General features: G+C 35.4%; 1 protein-coding gene across 18 annotated transcripts in view; it reads left to right on the top strand.

Moving 5' to 3' along the window:
• DMD (dystrophin) overlaps positions 1–26,840 on the top strand; it is a 1,148,985-nt gene that overhangs the window by 358,105 nt on the left and 764,040 nt on the right. For all 18 annotated transcript variants that reach the window (XM_077781657.2, XM_021553010.4, XM_021553014.4 and 15 more), the window contains exons 3-7: positions 5,110–5,202; positions 6,107–6,184; positions 9,079–9,171; positions 16,207–16,379; positions 24,804–24,922. In XM_077781657.2, the coding sequence (XP_077637783.2) occupies positions 5,110–5,202; positions 6,107–6,184; positions 9,079–9,171; positions 16,207–16,379; positions 24,804–24,922 (556 nt within the window). The remainder of the gene's footprint in view (positions 1–5,109; positions 5,203–6,106; positions 6,185–9,078; positions 9,172–16,206; positions 16,380–24,803; positions 24,923–26,840) is intronic.

Genomic DNA, 26,840 nt, shown 5'->3' with positions numbered 1-26,840 from the left:
AAGAGAATCAAAAGGAGAACTTTATGGGTTGAGATAAAAATTTAATAATTGACATGAAGATGATGATGAAGATGTTGATGATGATGATGATGATGATGATGATAATAATAATAATAATAATAATAATAATAATAATAATAATAATAATGATTTGAAAAATAAAACCCAAAATCCATACAGGTAAATCCCAAGGAAAACAAGTGATGCACAATACAGTTGCTCACTACCCACTAAAAGATTCCAAGCCCCATTTCTCTAGGCACTGGTTGGCTGTGGTGGGGGAAGTGAGTGAACTGTGTGGGGCTTAGCAGCAAACTGGACTTAGAACAGATCTTTCTGGTGCTCAGTGTGGGGCTGATGTGCCAGGCCCTCAGATCCACACAGCCCTGTAATCCTGGTTATCCCTCTCCTCCACCTGGATGGGGGCATCTGGGAATCTTCATCACAAGATTCCCCACTTCTTTCTCATAGAAGTGGACATGAACTTCTTTCCAGAGTCAATAATATAATCAACCCTTCCATTCTTCCTTGCAAACTGTCCATTGCAACAACTTTGCTTAAGGAACCCCCATTTGTGATGGCTTTTCCTGCCATCCCCACAGCCTCTGGGGTTGAGGAATGCTTTCAATCCCACTTCCTCATGTCCTCTCCATTGTTGCTATTGGACACAAAATGAGTACACAGAAGCTTGGGAAGTTTAAAACAGGAAAAGGCTAAATTTTATTTCTGAACTTGCAATATAGAAAATTCCAAAAGTGACAGTGCATTGGAGGATGAAATTGCCACGTCTCCAACCACGCTGGTCAAACCAACAGTCCATCAACTCTCTCCTCCCACAAAGAAGAATGCAAACCAATCATTATTTACATGAACAGTGCATGAGAACTCCAGTAGAAATATGTAAACATCAAAAGGCATAGAAAACTTTTAAAAGAACTGTAAAACTTTTAAAAGAACTATAAAAGAAAACAGAACACTTTTAAAAATCAAGGCAACACACCATGGTCCCATTTTAACCTCAACATTTGTTCTTAGTCAACATTTGTCTCTTCCTTTCTTTTCCCCTCTCTTTCCAACTCTCCCCTTCCTGTTTCCCTTTGCTCCACTGTCCTTTAATGAAGAATTTGCCTCTGCTAATTTACTCTAAAATATAAAACTGCTAACAGTTTTATGTTAATCAATTTTTTTGGGGGGGCTTTAACTCCTTGGAGAGCCAATGTTCATGAACAGATGTATTTTTGCCTTCTCTGGGCAAGTTATTTTATAATTATTTCATTATGTTCTCTGTATTTCTTTAATAATGACTGACTTGCATGTTTCTCTGGATAGAGAGCATTTCGCAGAATACCAGCCTTTCATGTAATACTTCCCACGACGTTAACTTCCTCCATAATATGTCTGATGAATAAGCTGATTAAATAATTTAGTTGTTTGATAAAATTTATTTGTAAAATTTACATAGAGACAATGAAGTCTATTACAGAGTCTTTGGAAACAACACAGGAATGACAATGAAAGTAGGCAGCAGTGAGATAAGTAGGAAGAAGCTTGATGTTTTGAGATACCTAAATGTATTCAAACCAAAAAATTTGCAATTACAACTTGTTTTAGTCTATTTCCTGATTTTCCTTTTTTTTTTGTTGTTGTTGTTGTTGGTGTTTTTTTTTTTTTTTTGTTTTTGTTTTTTTATCTTCTTCATAAGCTTTTGTGGCTTTTAGATAATATTCATTGGTATTAAATTGTTTGTTTCAGTTCCTGTCTGAGATTGGAACACGCTGGAGATATAATTTTAATCTTAATACTGAAAGCATTCTAGAATATGTACATGCAGTTGAGTTACTATGTGGAATATTCTAAGTATGCTTCACTTCCTTACAACGCCTAGGGGAAGACTTTACCACAAATTCCACATTTCCCTCACATGTTACCTGCACAGTACCACATAGTTCTAAGACTACAGCATATGTAGTTGACCATGGTGTGGTATAGGGTAGTTTTGGGGTTTTTTTCCATACCAGTGTAATTTGTGAATTCATTTCCTCAGTCATTATTTAAGTTAAAGGGTTAATTTAGTCCACAATAAAACAGGAATCTTTTCCTGTATGTATCATGGGTTTTTTTGGTAATTTTCTTTTAAAATAGACAACTTGGATTTCCTTCAGGTCCCCTTGTGCTGTGTAAAGATAAGCAGTTGCAACCAACAGCTCTATCAGTTAACCAAGACAGTTTGTGTTTTCGTCTTTATTTCACTCAAAAACAATAAATTAAAATTATATATAAAAGTGCCATATACTTAAATCCCTAATCTTTCTAGTCATTCAGATTTTATCAAATCTTATCTTAGATTTTAATTTTGTTCTGCTTCTAGAGAGGAATTTCTACTCCTAGTGAAAAGTCACCTTGTTCTACACCTCAAATATCTTTAGTGCTTCCTGTGTCCTCTACTCTTTTTTGCTTCCCCCATCTCTCCCATCACTGTGGTGTTAAAGAAAGACAATTGAGTGAGAACCAACAATTCAGGTGGAAACTATTCTGGTCATTCTTTAAATTTAAGTTTTGGATAAGTTTGTAATATAGGGTGAGTAGTAAATCAATATGTATAAAAAAAGGTAGAGCGGAGCCTTCAGAACATTTTCTTGCGCAAAGGGCAGTGGTTTTAGGTTTTAGGTCATAACCTAAAAAATCTTTTAAAAAATCTTATTTTCAGCAAGAGTGTATAACAAATGAGGTATTTGTTTGGCAAGCCATGCTTGGTTTTCCACTGTTTTCAAAAGTTGGAGTTAACAGACACTTTCCAATGACATGATAAATTTACCTGATGCAGCTTTGAGCCCTTTGTATCTCAGGACTTACTGCAATGCTGATCTGGTTAAGACATTCAATCTGTTTGACGAAGGAGACATAATTACCCCATTGCCAGAAAAAAAAAAAAAAAAAAACCTTTCTCAGGTTTAAAATTAAGTGTGTGGCAGTAGTGTAGGGTGCCTTAGTGTATTTTTAGTTGTGATTAATAGAAGGTATACTTCCAAGACCCTAAAAAAATCAATGAAACATTTGGTTTAAGGTTTACTTGTAATAGATTTGTAATTAATATGTCCTGCTTGGGACACTACTCTGCTGTGTCTTTATTTTCTTTCTAAAAAAATCCACCCCAAAACAACATATTATTTGTTAAGCAGAATTTTTGACTGCCTAGATTGATTTCAATATAAATGTTATGAGTACCTTAAATGCTGCAAAAAGAAGGAAAGACAGAGACACAAGCTAGTTCTGTTTTTCCTGAATTACGCAAACCAGTATAATTGTATTCTATTGTCAAAATGTCATTGTGCTCATATTCCCAGAGAAATCCAGCAGCATTATGGGCACAACTCTTTCATAGTGTTACAGAAGGGCCTATTGATCACTCCAACTTTCCAAAGAATGTGAGAAAGCTTCTTTAAAGTGCACAGAACTTCTTATCCCCCTCTGCAGAAATGACTTTTGTTCTGCAAGATTAGGGAACAAAATAAGGTCTCTGTTTTAATTTTAAATTTGTCCTACAGCTTCAGGAATTCTGTACATGACTTGACTCACATAATGGCACATGATTTTCATCCCATAATGTAAAACATTTTTATTAAACCATTTCTCATACTAAATGTGAGGGAGAAAATAAAGTTTCTGAGCATATTTACTTAAATAGATATTTCATGGTGTTGAGTAATGCAGGTAAATCATATGTGTATCTGTTCAGTACTGGTTTTCAGATATTTAATAAAATGGCATCTTGTGTGTTAAATAGAAATTAGCTTAGTTGGAATCGGTTGTGCATGGTGTCAAAACTGTCTAGAAAACAAGGATTCCCACTGCTGTTGGATATTTGTGATGTTGTGGATTTGTTTCTTCCATGAAACAGAAACAAGGCCTTACCAGAAAAAGAAGGGATTGAAAGGAGCTTTTGCTTCAAAAGAGCAATCAGAGAGAATATTGGCAGAATAGCTATTACCACTCAAGTCAGTGCTGTACCTATAACTATGTATTGATGAGAAAAAATTATTTGGAGCTGGATACTGCCCTTAGTTCTGTCCTCTGTTCTAGTAACCTTCCAAAGGAATTGGTACTTTCTAACAAAATATATTTTTCATAAAATTCCCAGCTAGCTCTAATGAAGGTGGCAGTGAATACCAGAACAACATTGCTGACAGGAAAGCAAATGTTTTCTCTATAATGGAAGATGTGCAATGTAGATCATCATGGCATCAATTCTATAAAATTGAATACAGACACTTGCTCTCAAATCAATCAAAGCATCCATCAAACTTCACAAATTAGAAAAAATGTGGACATGTGAATCTATTTTGCATGGCACAAAATATTTTTATTGTGCTTCTCGATAGCTCTCATACATAAAAAATTATCTAAAAAATATCTCATGCATAGAAAAATATTTAAAATTCATAGGTGCACATAAATCTTGTTCAGTGACTAGAATATAAAAATTATGTCTATATTTTAATATTTCATGCTTTAGTCAAAGCATCAGATCAGCAACTTGGTTTCAATTTTAGAAAAAGTAATTTTTTTAAAAAACATTGTCATATAGGGAAAAATCACAAGTATCTCCTTTCATCTTTTACTGATGCTAAATACAAATGTAAGTTGTCTGTTAGTCACCTAGAGAAATAAGGCTACAATCCCAATCCACTACAATTCCATGCCCTATGAACATACTAAGCACTCAAAATTTTATATCTCTTCCCCTGCTTTTTTTTTTGTTGTTGTTGGGTTTTTGTTTTTGTTTTGTTTTTTTTTTTTTTTGTGGCTGATTTACACCTTGATTGTCAAGTCTTCTTTGTTTTCTAGATATATTAGTATTTAGTTCTGGCTTATTTTTTGACATAATGACCTGTACCTGAAATAAAGTAAGCATCACTTTCTCTTAAACAAGAGAAGCCTGTTTGAGACAGATATAAGTGTAAGAATCCTATGAGCTTAAATGTATTTTCCTCTTTTACTTTGTGTCCTACATTCCATATATATTCTGATACTGGCTTTTTACAGCTTTCTTGTCTTTTTTAATTATTATTTTTGGCGTTTGAACTAACCAGAGTGATTGTTTCATTTCAGTTTGGAAGACGTTACATTGAAGACCTTTTTAATGATTTTCGAGATGGAAGAAGACTTCTGGAGCTCCTGGAATGTCTTACAGGCCAAAAACTTGTATGTGCTTTGTAACACATTTATTGTATATTGAAGTCTTAATGTTGTGATTATTGTAGTAGTTGATATTCACCAATTTCTGCCACTGATGAGAACCTGTGGAAACTATTTTTAGGGGTCTGAATAGGTTTTAGTTTCATTTGAAACTGAGGAAACATTGTGACTGAGAGCTGTATTAGACCGTAACACTTTGCAAGGCCTATAATTTGAATTAAAATATTCTACTTTATTGGATACACTTACTAAGTGTAGCACTGAGAGACAAGACTGAGACAGGGCTCATTTAGATATCTGGATTTTAGCTGGAATTTAATTTAATGTGTAGAATTAGAATGGTTTTCTAATGTCATACACATGGTCCATCTTGTCTGATTGTACTTGTCTGAAAAGAGAGAACTGCTAGCTCTTATTAACCTGGAAATTGGAAAGTGACACAGCCACAGACATTTTTTAATGTCTCCTCTTGTGTTCCTGGTTAGAATTTGTAAGTACAGTATCTTCTCATAGGAAGGCTGGGAGACTGAGAATCAAAATCCAGAGATAATACACTTGTACATACATATTAAACAAACTGATGCTTATCTGTTTAGTTGCCATAGCAATGTTCCTAAATTTTGCCATGCAGAAGACAACTAATCGTGATAAAAAGAATCTGGAATGAGCTAATTTTATATGCATTTCAATGATTCCTTCACTAAAAATTACTTTCTAACCATGGATCCAGTTTGTTTCACAATTGACTTTATTTCATGTTGGGAAGCTGCATAAGCACAGTGTATATTAATATTCTATTCTCATAAAACCATGAAATAGAAAACTACAGGTGTAATATAAGATTTGAGTTACATATAGTGTACTCTATGTTCTGATTATGGACAGTCAAGTTGGTTTACTTTCTTTGTAGGCAAAAGAAAAGGGCTCCACAAGAGTTCATGCTCTGAACAATGTCAACAAAGCAATCCACGTTTTGCAGAGAAATAATGTAAGTATTCAGCAGACAGGTTCAGAACAGCCTGTAGACAGTGCACAAAATGCTTTTTAGGTGTTGAATCAAACACCTTGGTCCATAGTATAAAAGTACTGGAGTCAAAGCAGTTTGATCAATGTGGATTGGATACTTTCTTATTCAGCATCAGGGTCAAATGTGTTTTAAGGAGTTTAAAATCCTCTTCCAGCGAATTTTGGCTAATATATTTATAATGGATGCTGTCTGAAGCCATATCAACCTGCATGATTTTATTCGAATGAATGGTATTTAAATTAATTTTTTAAAAGTTAAATACAAGAAGTCAAGCATAGCTGGTTACAAGATGCTGCCTATCAAAATATTTACTCACAATCTCTGACAACTATGAACCCTGAAAACCCAAGGTTTTTCCTACAATATTTTTTTTATTAAGTTTCAAAGACATCTGTCTCTCATGATCCAAAACACTAATCATATCAATATCACTTTCAATTCTACTTTGTAAAAATTGATTTTTCAAGCCAGTATCCTGTGAATCATTCTTGAGTAAATATTCTCAGATTCCTTATGCAGGCATTCTAATGGACCCATTATTTTAGCAGACATTTCCTCAGGCCAACTAATTTTATCATAACTCTCCTCAAGAATAAATTTAAAAAAAAACTATAACACTTGCTTAAACTTCACTGTAAGAGGTGACAAAACAAAGAAAATGTATTCTGTGCTGTAAATTATATTGGATTTCTTGATAGCTGTAGGAGGTTCACTAATGCTTGATTTCAAGTGCTGAATAAAGTTATTGATTTTATAAATCTAAGGTAATCCACCTAAAGATTTGTACATAAATGAAAGTGACCCTACAAGATTGACATAAAGACCTCCAGCTTGATTTTTCTTTTTATTTGATGGTATTTGATGGAAATAAACTGAAGAAAAAGCTTCTAATTGTTCAAAATGGACAACATTTGACATTATTGGGAAAAAATAATCAATACATTATTTCACACTATACAAGAAGGTTTTGATTGCATAGCTTGTTACAAATAATCATAGAAAATAGTTTTTGAAGTATTCAGTTCCTATCCGATGAACCCACTGGTGTGCTCTTCACTCATTTTCCAGAACACAAATCTGGAAAGTCCCTTTGAAATCTGGGAAGAAAACAGAGAATATTCCAATTTTAGAAGAAAGAAGAAGAAACATTGTTTTAGAAAGTGAAGTGGTCATCCAGCGGCCATTATATTCATGCAATGAAAACCTTGTAAATGATATAAAAATTGGTACAGTGTATATAAAGATATGTCAATATGAAGTCCAAAGACCTGCTTTTGAAATAGTTTCCTTAAGCTTCAACAATTTGACAAATTATTTCTCAGGGCCTCCAGGAATGCAAAATCAATGGTTCTAAAGTGAATTAAAGCCTATAACTAGTCCAGATTTTCCTGCTGGTATGTTCCATCTTTGCTCTGAGGCTCTGTAGTCATTTGGGTGCTACCACGAAATAATGCTGCTGCTTCCAGTCAATCCATATCACAGGGTTTTGGTTCCCAAAGAGAAGGGATCGTGTTGAAGAGGGAGCGTGGGGGATGTGAGGGGTGGAGGGCTGTGGCTTAGACCTCCCTGTGGCAAACTGGGCTGTGTTCCTCTGCTTCAGTAAAACAGACATGGGCTCTGTGTTCAGGCTTGCACTTCCAAAAATGGATTTGGTCTGCAGAATATGCAGGCACTGCCCTAATAAATGATGTAGGGCATCATTGCTGCAAGGGACTCCATTTTAAATTTAGCATTTAAAGTCTGAGTTCCATTTGGGAAATGTTCCAAGACATTGATGCTTAGAATAAATAGCCAGTCTCATGTGCTTTTAGTACAAAATGTGGATTTCTTAAAGGAAAGAGAGCTCTTTAAGAGTTTTAGGGTTCTTAATAAAATATCCTATTTATGGTTTGTAAAAATAACCTATACAAAGATGCATTGAAAAAAAACCCAAAAATTAAAATGAAGTAGTTTTTTTGAGAGTACAAAACTTTAATCAATTTGTAGTTGCAACTTCAATAACTTCAGAACTGCACTAGAGACTGCAGAATGTAGTTTGTGAAGGAATGGGGTAGTTTGCAATAAAAAAATAAATTAGTTCTGACCATGAAAAATTACATTTATGAAACAGCAAGGATGCAAATTGTAGAGTCAATTCTATGCAAATGTGCAGGACAGCTTATAGTCTTCTATTTATAACCCTGAGTTTGGCTTCCTTATTCAAATAGTATAAAAAGTGAGGGAGGGTGAAGGATCATTTCCCATGGGAGGAAGGAAAATTCCATGGTGGCAAATAATGATGCATTATGAAATTGAAAATGCATTATAAAATTATGGAAAACAACATTACTGGATGAGCTGTTGTGGAAAAGACTTGTTTAGATCACAATCGCTGCTTTATCTGTATGCCAGAACACATCCTGTATATTTCTTTATACATTATTAAATTTAATTAAGGAAAATTAAGTTCTATTTTCATTTTTGTATATCATGTCTTGGGTTTGTAGGTTCTTACAGTGTCTAGATGCGTGTGTTAACATTCAGAAAATTATATTATGTAAGGTAGTATAAAGCAGAGTACAGTAGTTTTTCTGTGTGATTTGTAATTGTAGAAGCTTAATAGAAAAGATATTTGAGTAATTATAACTATTGCTTTTCATTTTGTGTTTCACAACATGCTGTAACTAGAATAGGAACTCCAGATCACTGCTCTTTTTTTCCAGAACATTAATTATGCCACTTATAAAATGTGAGTTGTATGTTTATGGAACAACAGAAAACAAATGGGAAATTTACCTTAACCTATCCCTTAATCTTCTTCCAACCTCTTATGCTTGTTATTAATATTTTGCAATTATTTTTTGTTTCAATAATAGGTTGATTTGGTAAATATAGGGAGCTCAGATATTGTGGATGGAAATCATAAGCTGACCCTTGGTTTGATCTGGAATATAATCCTCCACTGGCAGGTGAGTGGCACTGGTCATTATTTCCTGTGAAATGCCTTTATTCCACTGATCTTTTCCCCATTATTATCGAGCAACAACCTACAAAGTAAACATAAACATTGCAATGTGCTAAATCAGCAAATATTATGGCAGTCTGCTTACATATTTTTCAGGATACTGACAATATAAGAAGACAAAATGTTTTTTACAGGATTAGCAGAAACTTTTTTGACTGTAATATGACAGTCAGATATTGCAAGATGATATATATGTTATCCTAACAAAAATGGATAGGCAAAGCCAATGTGGATTTCTTTTCAGTATCTTAGAAAGAGTGACTTCCCTATTTTAATGAAATAATCACATCAATTGCTTTTTGCTGCTGACCAGTCCTGCCAATAATTATTTTTAGAATTCTAAAAAGCTGCTAGACTGCCTATTTATTGAAGCAGATGTGGCTCATTTAGCTTCCTTTCTCTTTGGAGAGAAAGGGGGGTTTGTGAAATGGTAGATGAGGACACTTAAAAAAATTCTGAGATGGCAGTAAAATCAAAATTCAAAAAGATCTAGCATACAGATGCTCTGAATCCCTGTGTTTGTATGAATCTGGGCTAAGAGTCTGTCCGTTAGTGTTGATTGTGTTACCCAAGAAATAATCTACAAGTTTTTCATAGAACAACAAGAAAAGGTGGTGGGAAATAAAGCTGAAAAGACATTAAGACTGAAACACACATCAAAAATAAGATGTGCATCATTCATCCAAGTATGGATTACTTTTATTCTTATTTTAAGGATGCCAGCAACAGAGAAAAGCTGCAGATTTTTAACTCACTTCTTCCTTTGTCTCTGTTTCAATATTCCTAGTTAAATTGCATAAAATTGTTCTAAATTGCTTATTAAGAGCAGATAGAATATGATACCTAGCTAGGCAACTTTTACCAATAATCCTTGAATCACTATGTTTTAATTTGAATAAATTATGGACTTAGATGAAGAATCATGTTCAAATTAATATTTTGTTTTCTTCATATGTTATCCTGAAGAAAAGTGTTAAAGATGTGCTTTAGTATTAGCTGTGTACTTATTAATTTATTTTCAATCATTCCTACCATCCCATTTAGCATGTACTTGCACAGACACAGAGAATACACAGGTTCTGGTGTAGCCTGATGAGCTTTTTGACAGCAGCCATGTCAAAACCAAACCCCTTTTGTTTGCAGAGCAAAAGTGATTCATTTCAAACTTCATTTTGAGCCTGGTGATAACTGTGATGGCAGCTGTGATGGTACCGATGGCTTCAGCTTCAACCACCCAGGGATGAAATGTCCAAGGATCATATTTATAAAGCAGAGATTAAAAGTGTGACTCTGTCAGCATAGCCATAATTCAGTCCAAGTTTAGTCTATACTTGGAGTTCTGTGGTGCCTTAAAGATCTAGAAATAAAACATACTTTCGAAGCAATATAGTATAGGGTGTAATTCAAAAGATGGTCTTTAACTGAAGCCCTCAGCAGCAAATATGGAAAAATGCCCACCTCACATACAGTTTTACAAGTTTAGCAAATTAGCATACTTGACAAGCATTCCCAATTAAAGCACAGGTAATGAAGTAATTCCCCCGCTTGGTTCCACCCTATTCCAGAAGCTCTCCTTTTATATACTAACTATACTTTGTTTATGAGAAAGTGTCTCAAGATGCTGTTTTAAACTTGGTTCCCAGATTAGGACTAGGGCTTTTCCCAAAATATTGAAATGTATTTTGTCTTTCTGTCTAACAGAGTAGGTGAAAAGCTGGCTATGAATCTATGTAGTTATTCAATAATAAGCTAGAGAACTACAAATATATGAGGATATATAGAAGCAGAAAGGCAAAAGTCAGTTTGGCATCACTTTTGTTTCTAGTTCTTTTGTTTCAGTTTGTTTCTAGTCATGAAGTAGCAAAAGTTACCTGCATCTTCTTGACTTCTCTTTTTATTTAAATGTTTGTAAATAAAATTCTACTTTGGCTAGAATTCAATTTTAGGGTTTTTTCCTTAAAGAATAGCTAAAACCTGATTGGCAACAAGCAGTCATTATTAAATAATAGCCCTGTTGCTGTTGTTTAATGATGAGTAATTAAAAAAAAAAAAAGAAAAAAAAAAGGCAGATTTATATTTTGGCTTTTCTTCTTAAAAAAACCAAACCACTCAAGAACTGTTAGTTTGCTACATATTTCCCTCGAAGTATTGAAGAATTCAAAGTAAATTTGCTTATTTACAGCTCTGTGGAGAAAGTCTGCTCTTTTCCAGATTTTCTTTCAAATCTTGAAGCTAATTGCATGGTCTAGAATATGTTTATGATTGTTCTGACGTTTATTGGTAGGTATGAACTTACATACTGACAGAATTTATGGTGAAACACAGCTGTAAATTTCTTAAGAAATTCTTCTTCCTGTTGGTTTTCCTGTCACAGATTGTCCCTGGCAAAAAGCAGCTGGAAACACAATAAATTGTTCATGCAGGGCCAGGGCCACCAAACTTATCTGCCACTTGTCTCAGCTTGGTAAAATGCAAGACTAGTAAATTTGTTTGTAGTCTGTGGAAGCCCTAAAGACAAATAAATAGGAGTACACAGATTATTTGATTTAGTGCTTGCTTATGTAGTTTGTGTTTGTTGGTGCAGCCCTGCTTTTGCAGACCCTGAGAAAAGTCACTTCGAGGAAATTCATCTGTCTACATCTAAAACAAACAAACAAACAAACAAAGATATGAGATTATTGTTTGTGTGAACACTTGTGTTATTGTAGATGAACAGGCAAGAAGCTTTTCCAGTTTCGTGTCCTGCAGCCAGAACCACAAAAGGGTACAACTATTTACATATGAAAACATGATGGTCACACAAAAAAAAAAATTAATCTCTTTGTATAAAAATAGTTTTAGAAAAGAGATGGTAGAAGAAAGGTACCTGAAAGGAGCAATGCCAATAGCAATCCAAATGGATATCGGCAGTTCCCATTGAGCAGAGGCAGTGGTTGAGGCAGTGCATCTGTTCAGTGGAAACACCATGGCTTTCTGTATTCCCTGTAGTGATTATGTTCTTATCTAGCCTGGTTTTTTTCAGATTATTATTATGAAAAGTTCCCTGAAATTGAGTTCATTTTCCCATCATTAGGTTCAAACATCATTCTGAGTTGAGTTATGGTACTGAATCCATCAGACTCTATGTCTTTGAAGCTGCTGCCCTTTCTCACAGCTCTGTGATCCCAGACTCACTGCAGCATTAACATTTAAGTAAAAACAGAGGAAAACTATTAATTTGTAAACTGTTATGTTTGATTAATTTTCTTAAGAGTGGAAAAACATTCTATATGGTAGTGTGTAAATTGTTTTGTTGTTTTTAGGAGTGAAATTATTTTAATGTAAAGCATGAAAGAAAACACCTAGCAAAAATATTTGACCCAAATCTTGACTTTCTTGGGGAAAAATCATAAAAGAATAGATCTATACGTAAGGAAAATATTTCAGAGGGGAGCATTGCAACAGCCTGACAGCCTCATTTGGAGACTTACTAAAAGCATCAGGATTACTGTTCACATCAGTATTTTAATATGAATTACCATTTTAATTTTGATTTTTGATAATGGAAATTAAATGCTTCTGTCAATTCACCTTGAATCAATGAACAAAGAATATTCTTTACTTTGATAGGTGTCTTGAATATCTATGAAAATATCTTTAAAAGTGTTCTGTCAAATGTACTTGGAAAGAGTTTAATGGTTCTAGCTATAAAAATGTAATGTATGTAGTCAGAATACCTGAAATCTAGCAAGTAAAAAATGCTAAGTAATTCTGTCAGGAAGATGTGAGGTTCCTATTTTATTAAGAAAAATGAAAAATTCTTGCTTTGAGATAGTTTTCTTTTTAGATTATCTCTTCCCTCCCTCTTTTCTACGGTCTGGCACGCTGAAGTCAAATGTCAGTCTTATAAAATGTTACATGCCTGAGTGTTGGTTTTAGGTGAATGAGATGTAGTGTGAGCCTGGGGTCATGCTGTGTTCCTTTCCATCTACACACAGAGCAACACAGGCCCAGATTCCAGGACATGGCCCTACAGTGGGAAGATCAAAGGTCCATTGCTGCTGTGAGCCAGGGCTGGCTGTGCTGTTTTTGGCCACTGTCTGCACATGGTGACAAAAATAGCAGTGCTCTCATTCTGTCCACAGCTTTCCTTTTGGCAGCTTGGCATTTCAGAAGCCATCTCGGTGATGTCTGAATTGTCCTTTCCCCCACTTCTGTCAAAATTTCATCTTTTCCTATCGCCATAGCTTATGTGGGAAGCTATGTAGGGCAAGTATATCTGTTCTCTGGAAGTCAGAGCTTCCTACACCTGAAAGCTTTATGTCCTGCCATGATACACTGCATTAGAAAGGAGAGGTAAAAATGAAATGAGTACCGGAGGTCAGCTCATCACCTGACAGCATGAAGCAGAGGCACTTTGAAATAGCTCTGGTATTTGAGCCTGGATGCTGAGGGAGTTTGTCTGAAAGCTCTTCGGGCTGACATGGACACATCACTGTGTGCCACTTTTCCAGCAGTACATCTTAACCAAGAAGCCTTCAAAAAGCTTCCTTTTCACCAGGATATCAGCCAGCACTCTTGTGCTGAGGCACTGATCCTGCTTGGGGACCCAGCCATGCTGCAGGCAGAGTGGTGCTGCAGGGCAGGGCATGGTGCTGCCAAGGTGCCAGGTGGGGTAGGATCCCCATCAGGACACTCATGTGCACAAGGTGGCTCCAGCTGTAGAAGTGGAGTTATCCACCAACTATCACTGAAGAGGAAGGGGCCTCAGCATTCAGGATGAGGTCAGACCCTTTTACTTTGTTATTTTAAATGTCTGACTTACGCTAGGAGGCAACAAAAAATCGTAAAATTAACAGTCTTCACTGTTGCATAGAAATGCAGAAAAAGAGAGCAAAACTTTATGTATTGTAAGCATATTTAACTCAACAAGGTGAGATTGAAACTGTTTTGTATTCATTTATGGAAAAGTAAAAATAAATGCAGGGTTTGGACTTATTACCTGGATTATTCTGAATAATTGCCTCCCTGATGGCCCATTTTTTTTGCTAATTTTGCCTGATCATCTCTGATCATAGACATAGCTGCTTTCTTTTTGATATCACCTCAAACACATAATCAATTTTCTGTTATAAACTCTTCTGTTTCTAAATATGGTGCCTCTGCGTTCATTCAGCTATCCTTTAATGCAAATGTGTGTTGTATTGTTCAAAACTTAGATTTTTCTTATAATATTCAAAAAAATCTGCATTTGTAAATGTAAGCATATGATAAAAAAACAAAATGAACAATGAAACCTTAGCTTGGACAAATCTCCATAACTTTAGTATTTCATAGTCTTTCTTATTGTCTATGTTTGGTGCAGCAGATGCTCATTGCAAAAGTTTTCTTCTTTTTAGCATCCAGATTAATGAAAATAACAGGATTCTGTATTTTTATAGTAATGGAGGTGCTTGGGAATAAAGAGGCCAAATCTCAGCTTCTTGCTACATTATGTAAATCAGCTTTGGCATCTCTCAAAAATAAAGATATTAAAAATGTCAAGAAATGCAAAACACCCACTCAGACATATGAAGCAAAAATAAAGAGCATATTTCCTAATTTTCTTACACTTTATTTTCTGTCTCCTGATGTAAAAATGGAGACAGCTATAAAAACTTATCTGACAGAACTTATATTCATTTTCATTGGTGCAAATTGAAATCTAAGACTGAAGTCAGGAACATATCTCATGAAATTTAGAGGATAAATTTCTCCTTCCATCTTAGAAATTAAAAACATATAAAGTTTACACCTAAGTCTAAACATAAAAATTAAGGGCACTGATACTCTTTGGCCAATATGCATCTGAGATGAAAACCCAAAATGTTATTTCAGTAATTCATATCTTCACAAAATCAAATGGTTGAATTAATGATTGTGAAACTAGTGAGCAATTTACTGTACTCAACAATAAAAGGTTATGTCTGTTTTTTCTACAATGTCACGGTAATTAATTGTCATTATTTTTGTTTACTTTTCTTTCAGATTACAGCTTCTGCATATTACCTCACAGTTGTTACAGTTTCATGATAAAGTAAATTTACTTTATGATAAAGTAAATTCTGCCATGAATGTTTTTCTTTGACTGACTGACACTGGCAGCAGAGCAATTCAAGGGGAAAATGATAATGAAATGCAGTATTTCCTAAGTGAATAAGCAGCAATAAGCAGCTTTATAGTTAAATTATATCTTAGGGAATAATTTAAAAGAGCTGCTATTCTAAAAGATAAATGAGGAAAGAAATTATTTAAAAGGTGTTACTTTACAGGAAAATAATTTTAATAGAAGTTTTATGTGCTCTTTTACTAATAAGGAAATTGATAGGAAATAAAACATCTTCTGCATTATGTCAAACTCCAGGATAATATTTATAAAAGCCTTTAGGCGTTTTGTAAAATAATAACTGTAGATTGGTAAACTCTCTCTAGTGACAAAGGATTAACTTCATTAAAATCATAAAATTGAAACATATGCAATACTCTTAATGCATGCAATGAAATTGAATTTTCATCCAAGGGCATGTTTGCAAATATATTTTGCACCTTTAAGTCAAAAACACGATCCACTGTTTGTGCTATTCATCATGTTATCGACTTTTGCTGTAATGTATCTCATATTAACTAAGGATGTATTTTCAGATCAAAGAAAACCACAAGGAGAAATACTTAGTTTGAAAGAACTCTTTACCACAAATGATGCTAACAAATGTGCCGTCTCCATCCCCGCTTCAGCTGTGGCACAGGGATGAATGAATTCATGCATGTCAGTAGCTGTTGTCTTTAAGCATTCAGAATTGATTGCTGTCATTACATTGTGAAAACAAATTTGTTCTTTAATTGCTTAGCAGTTTTTCTTTAAGGTTGAAATTTATTTAACTGAAGGTTTTTCATTTCAAGGAAAGAAACAGTTGGCCTTTAATATGTTCAATCATTTATCAAATTCTGTCCTTTATTGCAGGTCAAAGATGTAATGAAAAACATCATGGCTGGGCTGCAGCAGACAAACAGTGAGATGATTCTGCTGAGCTGGGTCCGTCAATCCACTCGCAGTTACCCACAGGTCAACGTCACCAATTTCACCACTAGCTGGTCTGATGGATTGGCTTTCAATGCACTCCTCCACAGCTACAGGTAGGAAAAGCAGCTTTTCACTCTTTCAGTAAGCTTGTGACAGTTGGCTGTACAGGGCTTGAGGATGGTCTGTCTATTATGTGGGGGGTTTAGCTGCTTCCTCTGTGGGTGTTTCAGCATTCTTTTAAATGACTGACTTTTTGCTTTAACCTGGGTCCTGTGTTTTGTGTCATACTAACTCCTCTCATGGAGGGAGAGCTTTCCACAGCACAACCAAACACAGCTCAGATCCTTTTCTGGAATTTTAGTCTGTATACCAAGAAGATACTCTCAAGGAGTACAGGCTTGGAAACTTCTGAGAAGAGAAAGGAATAGATCCAAAGCTCAGCCTTTGAGCTTGTCCCACAGGGAGAAGGAGATTTTCCTGTGGGTACTTAGAGGGGGAAAATGTGGTGTTTGTTGAAAACCTCTCATAGCTGTTGAATTGAAAGTATGGATTTGCCTCACAAGGAAACAGCTGGAGAAGGTAGCCTTTGCTTTCAAAACCTTTCATGTTATTCCACCAGCCTATTTGAGTTTTTAGCCTCTCTCAGAAGTTGCCTTCTTCTAGTCTATGCTGTATAAAACTCTACCTCTAGAGATTCAGAGTTCTCTGGGGGTTCTGTGTACGTGGCTTAAGGAAGATGTGCAAGTCTATATAAAAGACCTAGCTCTTGCCACTGCTGCTTTTAAATTGGGGCTGCTTTTTCCAATGTGATAAATCTCTTTCTCCTACTATTGATGCCTTAAGTATATACTTGCCTCTTAAAGGGGATTGTCCTGCAAGGTTGCTGACTGCTCAAGTTATTAGGGAGTTGAACTTTTAAACTGTGTAGTGGTTTAAACACCATCCAGAAATTAAACCCCAAATAAGCCACTCCCTTCCCTCTGCCCTCTCTGGCAAGGGAGGAACAAAAGCAAACTTTGGGTTGGGATCACAATTTATTGAAAGAAAACAGAAACTGAATAAGAAATGCACAGAAACAGCAATAATGATAACAAAAAGATGGTCACCCCCTTGCCTTAGTTCCTCATGGCAGCTGGGACAAGAAGAAGATGTTTGGCTTCCCCAGACAAAGACAAGATGGTGCCTGTTTCCACATCCTGCTTCATGTGGCGGCTGGGAACAAAGGCAAGATGTTGAGGAGGGCTCTGAAATCCCAAGACAATGGGAAACACTGACAAACAACAATCCCACCGTGTGGGGAATCATGCTAGAACAAGTTTCAAACACACCAACCACATTCCATCCAGGGAGCCACAACTGTATTTTTCCCTAAAAGTTCCATACCATTGTAACCTCACTTAGGATGTGAATATAACTTCTCAATTTCTCCTGATTTTACCCTTAGTCATCTTTCCACAATGTCTTTCCACCTAGAAACAGTATTAGATATCTGTTCCCTGATTAGGGTATCTGATACTCAGATATTCAGATTGCATGCTCTGCAGGGCCATGTAATATCTGGTGTCTGAAATCAGTAATCAGAAATTCCTTTTTGTCTTTCTCTGTAGGAATAGCTTCAGAAGTCTGAACAGAGGAATTTATTCAGGATCAGTCTCTGGCTGGGGAGCGCAGTTGCCAGTAAACCAGACTGGGATTGTCTAGACAAATTTCTGTGTCCTATGTCAGATTTTATGCACTGCTGTGTTCAGTTCAGTGCAAAGTTCATCAGATGAACATTCATTTCCTGCTTACTGGAATTTATGCGCTTTATTCAGGTTTTGTAATTCAGGGCTGCAAAACTTTAAGCCTGCTTTTACTCTTCTTCTGTCTGCTGCCATAAATCTTGCATAGCTTTCTGCACAGTGAGCCTATTTTCAATAAAAGTGAAGAATTACTCCACAGGTCTTGTCTCTTGCCCAGTAGTTCTTGCACTTATCTGGGAAATGGCAAGTGTTCAGTCAGATTCCCGGAGGCAAGTCTCTAAGACTTACCAGTCATCTTCTGGACTTAAATCACTAAGTTCTCTGCAAGAGTTTCATTTCCTCATTACCTCCAAAGCTGTGATTTTTATGATGAACCAATGATGTTTGATTTTTGTTGACTTTCCATTTCATGTTTAGTGTGTGGGAACACTGAATTGTCCTTCAAAATTCCAGATGGGATCAATTAAATAGGTACACTAGGACATTCAGTGCTTGGGAGCTCCTAACTGTATCCTATAATACTAAAAAACCTTCTCTAAAGAGCCTAATTCAATCACTCTAAGATGCAGGTACATTAGAGACTTGGGTGTCAGAATTTCTAAGATTTAGTGCCTAAAAAAGACAGTTTTAATATGCACTGAAGAAAAGTTTTCCAAGAGTGATTTACACGAATTCTCAGAGAAACCTGGTGTCTCACACATCTTATGCTTTATAAATATTTTTTGATATACTTACACAGAATGATAAACACTCTGATGACAAACACCTCTGGATTTAGCTCCTCTGTTTTCCCTGTTCAATTTTTCCAGTTTGTATTTTTTTCCAGAATTCTCTATTTCTCCAGTTCTCCTGTCCTGCTTCTTTCTTGTCTATTTCCTTATTCTCCATAAAGTTTTGTCCAGATGCTCTCTTCTTTTTTTCCTTTTCATCCTCTGACTTTATTCCTCTGCATTGGTATGAAAAGAAGCAGAGTTACTCATAAGAAAGGATAGCTATAGTTTGAAAATCAGGTATGATATTTAACTCATACAGTGGACCGGGTACCTGGTGTGTGCACTTTTCCCCAGTTTTAGCTCTACTCCTGGACTTCTGTAAAAACCAAACCAAGAACAAACCAAACAACCTTCACAACCCAACAGAAAACACAAAACACTAAAATCTCTCCAACACTGAAAGAGTGATGCTACCCAAAGTTTTTTTCCATAATATTTAGATTCCCTTAAAGTGAGAGTAAATTTTGTGGTAGCATTAAAATGATTTTTTTATTAAACCAATCCCTTTCCTTTATGAATGATGATATTTTAATTTCTCTTATATAATGTTTTCAGTGATGAACAGGTGGCTTTTTGTTTTGGTTTGTATTTTTTTGTTTGTTTTTAAAGAGATTCAGACAGTAATGTGAAATCTGCATCTGGAAGAATTTTCTAAGTGCATCCTTAAGGGGATTGAGATAAAGTAAGAGACTATCATGAAGCACTGACCACATAGTATGCTGGGAAAGCAGTGGGAAGCTTTATTTCTCATAGTCTTCTAATCCACCAATCTCTAGATTTCAGCTTACTATTTTGGTTGGATCAGATTTTTCTAATGTTCTTTCTCTGTCATTTTATTAAGGGGTTACTTTAGGTAGATTTTCCCATCTCTGTCATCACCATGTCTCCATGGACATTTAGGCTCTTTAGCAATTGCTTTCCATTCTGAGTGCAAGAAGAAGTGAACACAGGTCACCTGGCACATCTCCAGGGGGATATTAGTGAGCCCAGAGGGTGAATTTTCAGGATATAAGCTTGGCACATGATCTCTGGAATGGTATGTTCTGCATTGAACTGAAAAAACAAGGCAGCAGCTGTGTGGAAAACAGCCTGGGAAACCGTTGAGAAAGAATGTAAATAATTCTTTATCTCTCTTGTTGTTCACAATGCTTCTAGTTAAGTTCTGCCACTGTGCATCATTCACTGCACACAATGGTTTTAGATGTTTTTACTTTAGGACCAATAGAATGGGTCTTTGTGATACTCTTATTAAAAGAGAGGTGTATTTGAAATAAATCAGAGTTCTGCTCTCTTGCCTTCTGAAGTGGAGTCATTTCATACCATCCTGCCCCAACAGCTATGGAGTGGCATCATCACCCTGGGAATATACAGAAACTAAAATATTTTGCTGATGAAGAGAGGTCACTCCTACAGGTGAAACTCTCCCTTATTCAGGCTCCAGATCACAAAGACCTTTCCCCATTTACTTCTTTTAATCTTTTTCCTCCAGGTGGTTATCACACCTCTTTTACCTCTTTCCTCTAACTTTGTTGGGGCTCTTTTTCTTTTCTCCCATAGTCCTGTAATCAGGATTTTGAAGTGGGAGCAGGTGGCATTCATTATATTCCTCCTTGCTTCTTTAAAATGCTTGAACTTAGGCCAGGTGACTGCTTTACAAATGAGCACTTCACTGCAGCTGTTTCTGCTTCAGGGTGCTAGAGTGAGGAGGGAAGGAAAATGACATCAGAAAGAGGCTCTGGACAGAAGCAAAAAAAAATATTTTTCTTCAGTAGTTTACAGAAAAAGTAAAAGCAAAAACAATGGGATAAAGAGATATGAAACAAATAAATTTTTTTGGAAATCACTCAATTATGTATCAGTTACTGTGTCCTGATCTTTTTTAATTGTGAGAGTTCTAAAGACATATACAAGATATTCTTGTATAAAAAGCTAAAGCAACAAACACACAATTCTCTGTTGAAATGGAAATGATAAATGTTATCGTCTGAATATGACTAATTTCTGTCTACAATAATGGAAAACTGTGGCTTGCCTTATCCATAACTTTAATTTCTGCATAGAGGTCTGTAGGATTATTTTTGTCCATAGTATACTCCAGATTAAGTTTTCTTACTCTGGTCGAACTAGTTCTGTTGTAAGTTATGTAACTGGGGGTCAGAGGGGATGTAGGGAGTCTCTTTTTTTACTTTACTTTTCTTGGAAATATATTTGAAAAAAATCAGGTTTGTTTTCCCCTTTATGTTTTGTTTTTATTGTTTGTATTTCTGCTAGTGATGGGAAAGAACTATTGGTACAAAAATTACCTTATATTCAATAGAAAGTTTGATTTTTACAATGCAAACTTCTCCATTGAAGCCTTCAAACCTTTCAATTTTGGCTCTCCACGATCTTGTCATAAACTAATCTAAGACCAGGGCTGTTTGAGCTGATTGGTGAATGGCTAGATAAAGTTCAGAATGTTCTACTTTTAATTCTGACTTCTTTGAAAATATGTATGGTTGTATTGTTCAGGAAGAGAAGTGAGAAATGCTAGCTACTTTTCTGTGGAATTGCTCCATTCCAGGCAAGACCCAGGCTGCAGATATGATACTAAATTCCATCTCCCTTGGTATTATTTGAACAATATGGGGAGGACAAATGAAGGCAGAGAATCAGTATTCCATTTCATATCTTTCCTTCACTATTTTATACCTTCTCACACCTATATTTAAAACTCCTTATAAAGCTAATAAGAGTTGTAATTTGAAAATCAGTTTTAGTGTTGTTTTGGGGATTTTCCAAAGCTATTTTCCACTTACCACAATTATTAATCTTCTAGGCTATACTATTTCCCACAATCACACTTGGCAGTATTACCACATAAATATACCCAGTGAAACATCCTGACACATAGCACTGAGAAGCTGCTGCTTCAAGCTGACATTATGATGCTGTTATTCTAGTGATAAAGCTACTGAAATGTGTATAGTAACATAATCTTTCAACAAAGTGAAAATATGGAAAGTTAAATTGCTGTTGGAGTAGAGAGAGCTTTTTGAATTTATTTTTATTTTAATTAAATTGGTGCTTATCAGAACTGAGTTGCAGTAGGTGGCCATAGACTTGTAAGTTGTCTTAGAAATCTCTGCTGTCTGCTTTATGTAAAATACTAAGAAAATTGGTAAGAAATCTGACAGTGACATACTAAAGCTTACCAGCTCTCTTCTGGCTGTGTCTCAGAGGGTTCAAATTTTTGCCATCTGTAGTGAGTGGATAGAGATGCTGCATGTCCTCTACAAAGGCAGCATGCAAATTCAACCCAGGTGCTAAGGTGTGATGTTTCAAACTCTTGAGAGCGCTAGAGTGTTTGGTTTTTAAAAGAAAAAACAAACAAAACCCACAAAAACTAACATAAACTCTGTGTTTCTTATATTGAGAGTCCTACCTCTATAGATAATGTCACAATAATAATTTTAGACTATCTTGGTAGGTTGACTTGAAAATACTCTCCTGGATTATACAACTGAAAAGTTGGATGAAATTGACTATCTAAGATAATATTAATGGTGACAGAGATTTTCTCAGAAGGGGTAAGACAATATTGTGACATTCCTTAAAGAGCAATTGTAAATATTCATGTTCTTGCCCAGTGTAGCCCTGACTGATTAAAAGTATGTTCCCATATATAAAATATTGTAGCACCAAACAAGAAATGATTATGTGAAGAATATCTGCTGCTCTGAGCATTGCAGGTGTGCTTAGAACTTTAAGCGTAATTAAAAGAGAAAAACAAAAAATAAAAAAATTGAGGAGGAGGTAGGACCTTGGATACAATTTTTTTCTCTCATTTTCCTAGTGGCTTTTCTTACTAAATAATCTTTTTACACTCTAGTCTGTGGTGTAGATATTTAACACATCCTTGCCAAGCTCTGTAGGGCACTACTACAGTGTTGTCTTAGCTAAATTTGTTGTATGAGCTTGGGTATCCTATGCCTAGAGTTAAATTTGGAGAGAATAAGGATTTGAGTAATGTGTGCTTGCAGAATAAGGTGTGGGGGGTGTGGTGGCTTGACCCCAGCCAGCAGCTGAGCACCCAACAGTCACTTGCTTCCCCCCCTGATCCCCTCAGGACAGGGAAGAGAATAGGAAAAATGAAAGCTAGAAAACTCTTGAGTCAAAATAGAGAATTTTAATACATGGAGGTAAGAAGAATAGAAAAGTGATGCAAAGGCAATAACTGATGCCCAGCCACTCTTCAAGCAGGAGACACCTCAGACAAACACCCCACAACCTCATTCCCTTCCTTTAGCCAGGTATTTATGGCTGAACAAGTTATGTGGCATGGGGTATCTCTTTTACTGGTGTGTCACCTCTCCTGGCTATGTCCCCTCCCAGTTTCTTGCCCATCCAAACCCCCCTGGTTTGGGGAAGGTGGAGTGAAGGGAAAAAGAAAAGGTCTTGATTTTGTGTAATCACACTTCAATAATACCTGGTTTTCTCTTAATATTATTTATGTGTAAATTGAAAACACAGCATCATGTAGACTGTTCTGAACAATGGTAATTCCATCCCCAGGTAAAAGAGAATGGACAAAAATATTTTTTACTAGTTACGTACCCATAGCGTGTGTTTTGCATTTCTGTGTTTTAGTACATAAACCAGTCTATGGGATAATAGACTTAATCCACCCATGTGTAAACTCAGAGATTGCTGCCTAAGTTTGCTGTCCCTTCTCCACCCTGTCCCAGATTTAATATTAAATTAAAATTAACTAGTATTTTGGAGTTATTCTGCATATGGGAGGGAGAAAACTTTAATATTTAAGCATCTATGCAGGAGAAAAATAACTTGGAATAACTTTGTTCTTACTATGTAAATCAGTCCCCTCTGAAAAAATTAGACAGCAAAGGTGCATAACTAGAGAATATCTACGAGGCAAAGGAAGTATTTTTCTTTACACTCTTGACATTCTTAAAATATGATGTAGTGAACATTTTTCCATTTTTTATAAATCAGGATACTATTTAAAATTAACTACTAAAATTAATAAAAATGTGAGTAAATCTGTCATTAATTGCAAAATTTAAATTGTGTAAATAATGTGTTTGATTTATCTGTAGCTGAAATGATACATTTAAATGTCCCTTGATTTAGAACACTGCATTGAAGTCACAAATAGCATGGTTGTTTTTCTTCATATTACATGCACAGTAATCACAGGGTATTTGATTAAATTTTATTTATCCAGAGTGCCTGATAACAAATTCTGATTTCCTAATGGATTACTCTTAGATGAAAAGCCAAAGATTGTTCTGTACTAATATTATTTATACTGCAAATAGTGCAGCTGCGAATACAAGGTCCCAGACTGCATCTGAGCTATAATTCAGTTTTGGTTATTTTGTCTTTTCCTGTAAGAGCATGTAAATTGTGACTTGGCAGTCTTAGGGTAAGAGTTGAACTCTGTGTTCTTACAGGTGTTCCCCAACTGAAATTTTTCCATGATTCTATGATTTTTTTTAACCTGCTGACTGATTTTCATCTGTTGTAACAGTGAGCTGGTAATCTCAGAAGCAATTGCACTCTGAGAAACATTAATAAAAGTGAAAGACTGATAGTTGGAGAGAGGAGGGAGGCCCCCAGATGGCCTCAGCAGTGCTTGTCCTACCACATGCCAGTCCCAATTGCATGGCCACAACACCTGATCTTTCCCACTCAAGCTCTGTTTGGGACTGGAATAAAGAAGCCAATGTGCTGTGGCACATTGTGCCACAATTGTTGGGGGGAGAGCCACAGTGGTTCAGGGATGTGAGGTTATAGGTTGTTGGGACATAGTGGCAAAGAAGAAATATGGTCAATGTGATTGTGGTGAACATGGATGAGAACAGACTGCAAACTCCTTAGAAACTGAGCTTCATTAGTCCCAGGGCCAATTAAAATGATCTTTCATTATGAGAATAAAAACTTTGATGCTTTAGAAAGACATGAGTAAATGTAAGACTAAAAAATAATAAACTTATTCTTCCTCTTATTTTTGCTTTAGACCGGACCTTTTTGATTGGAATGCTGTTGCTTCTCAGCAGTCACCTGTGCAGCGATTAGACCATGCCTTCACCATAGCCAGGCAACACCTGGGAATAGAGAAACTCCTTGATCCTGAAGGTTAGTGGAAATTATGGTGTTTTGTTTTTTTATTTAAGCAGAAAAACAGTTTTGCCATGCATTTGATGATAAATTAACTTGAATATTTTTTTGGACCAAGAATTTAATATTTTGTGAGATAAATTATAAATATATTTATAATTATAATATATAAAATATTATTGAAGCAAAATCCTTTACTTCTAGTGCTACCTTTGTGCTCTATTGAAATAACGTAAAGCTGCCTATATGTACATGCTCTAAAGCAATTTTCTTTAGCTTTGGGACCAGAGTTTTAATGTTCATGCACTGAATTTTTTCTCAGAAAGCTGTTGATTTCTATTTTGAAGATTTAGAGCATCAGCAGCTTTTATGTCTTCTGGAAAGATCTTGATCAAATTATGTTTTAATGTATATCCAAAATATATATTCAAACTTTGGATACTCATATTTTTAAAGATTATTTATATTTCTCTGTATATTGCAATTTTATTAGGATGACATGTCTTATATCTCTGACATTTAATCTTAGTTGTAATAGAATTAACTATTTTACCTTGACGATCTTTTATGCATCATTAAGCAGTCATGTTTGAAGGTTCCTTATTTCTCACATGTTCACTTCAATTTCGTACATTTCTATAAATTCTCTGACAGCTTCTGCTTTGCTGACACACTAGTAATTTTCCCTCAGAGGATATTCCTAAAACAGCCCTAAAACTCCAAGGCCATTGGAACAACTATTGTATTTTATTTTCATGAAATTTCCTATTAAGCCACTTATAAATGAGCTTTTCTATATGTTTGTGCTGTTCTTAGTGACTCGCTCTTGGTGAGTTTTTCACAGGAAGGGCTAGTATTTAACAGAATGCAGAAATTAGTTTAATGATAGAATTGAGTCTTTTAATGTTCAAATATAGTCAGCTATGTCTCAATTGTTGACTAATAACCTTGTAACCCATGTATTTCCCTAGGAAAAATGTTGAAAATATATGTAGTTGAATGGCATTTCTTGCCTAGTACATGCTTTAATTTCTAGAACTGAGGTTTGGTGAAACGCTGGAGGAAAAAGAGGTTTTCTACTTACTAAAGCATGGGATTGAGCTTGTAAACTCTGAACGAGATTGGAATTGAAAACTGAGTTGTGCAACTGAATCGATGCAGTCACAGTGTTTTCTATAATTGGTTAAACTTTCTTCTTAAAATAGATTAGTGAATAAGTTATTTTCTCTATGCAAGAGTCACTTCTGATTAGATGTTTTATTCTGGTTTTGGCAAAGATACTTGCAGTTGTTTAGCCAACAACTGAAAAACTCTTAAACATTGGTGGTTTTCCAAATGTCTGCTGTAATTATTTGCTATTCAGTGGTGCAATTCACAGTGCTAGCCACCTATTTCTTTTTTCCCTTCTGTAAACATTTCCAAAGGAAAAGTACATTTTGTACCTGTTTGAAAGTATGAATATGAGGAACTATAACTGTTTTGTGATAGTAAATTTATTTCTAGATTGAAACCCAGAATTTCTGTTATGCATTCAAGGGAGAAATCCTGTTTGAAGGTTCTAGAATATTCTTTCTGTAATTTTACATTGTGTATTTATCAAGTCTCCTAATTAGATACTCTCCTAACACCATATTGTGTAACAACACTCTCTTCTCTGGCTGTAAAGTGTTAATGTATTATAGTAAAAGGGAGTATGCAGTGGGGAAACATTACTTGCATGTAATTTAATACCTGTCAAAACAGCACATGTGTAATTTGTGAACACTTTAAAATTTAGTTTTGTTAAATATCTGCTGTCTCAATTTTGAAAATACTACATAGAAAGGAAGCCACTAGTCAGTAAAAACTTACTTTTCTACAACCAATGCAGTAGTCAGGAAAGGTTTGGGGTTATTTGTGTTCTGAAATTACTGATGATTGATACATGTTGAAGCAG

Source organism: Lonchura striata, chromosome 1 (genome assembly GCF_050655825.1).
Source record: "Lonchura striata isolate lonStrDom1 chromosome 1, ASM5065582v1, whole genome shotgun sequence".
Taxonomy (NCBI): Eukaryota; Metazoa; Chordata; class Aves; order Passeriformes; family Estrildidae; genus Lonchura; species Lonchura striata.
Note: the sequence above shows the minus strand (reverse complement) of the source record. Positions and strands in the feature narration are given on the sequence as shown.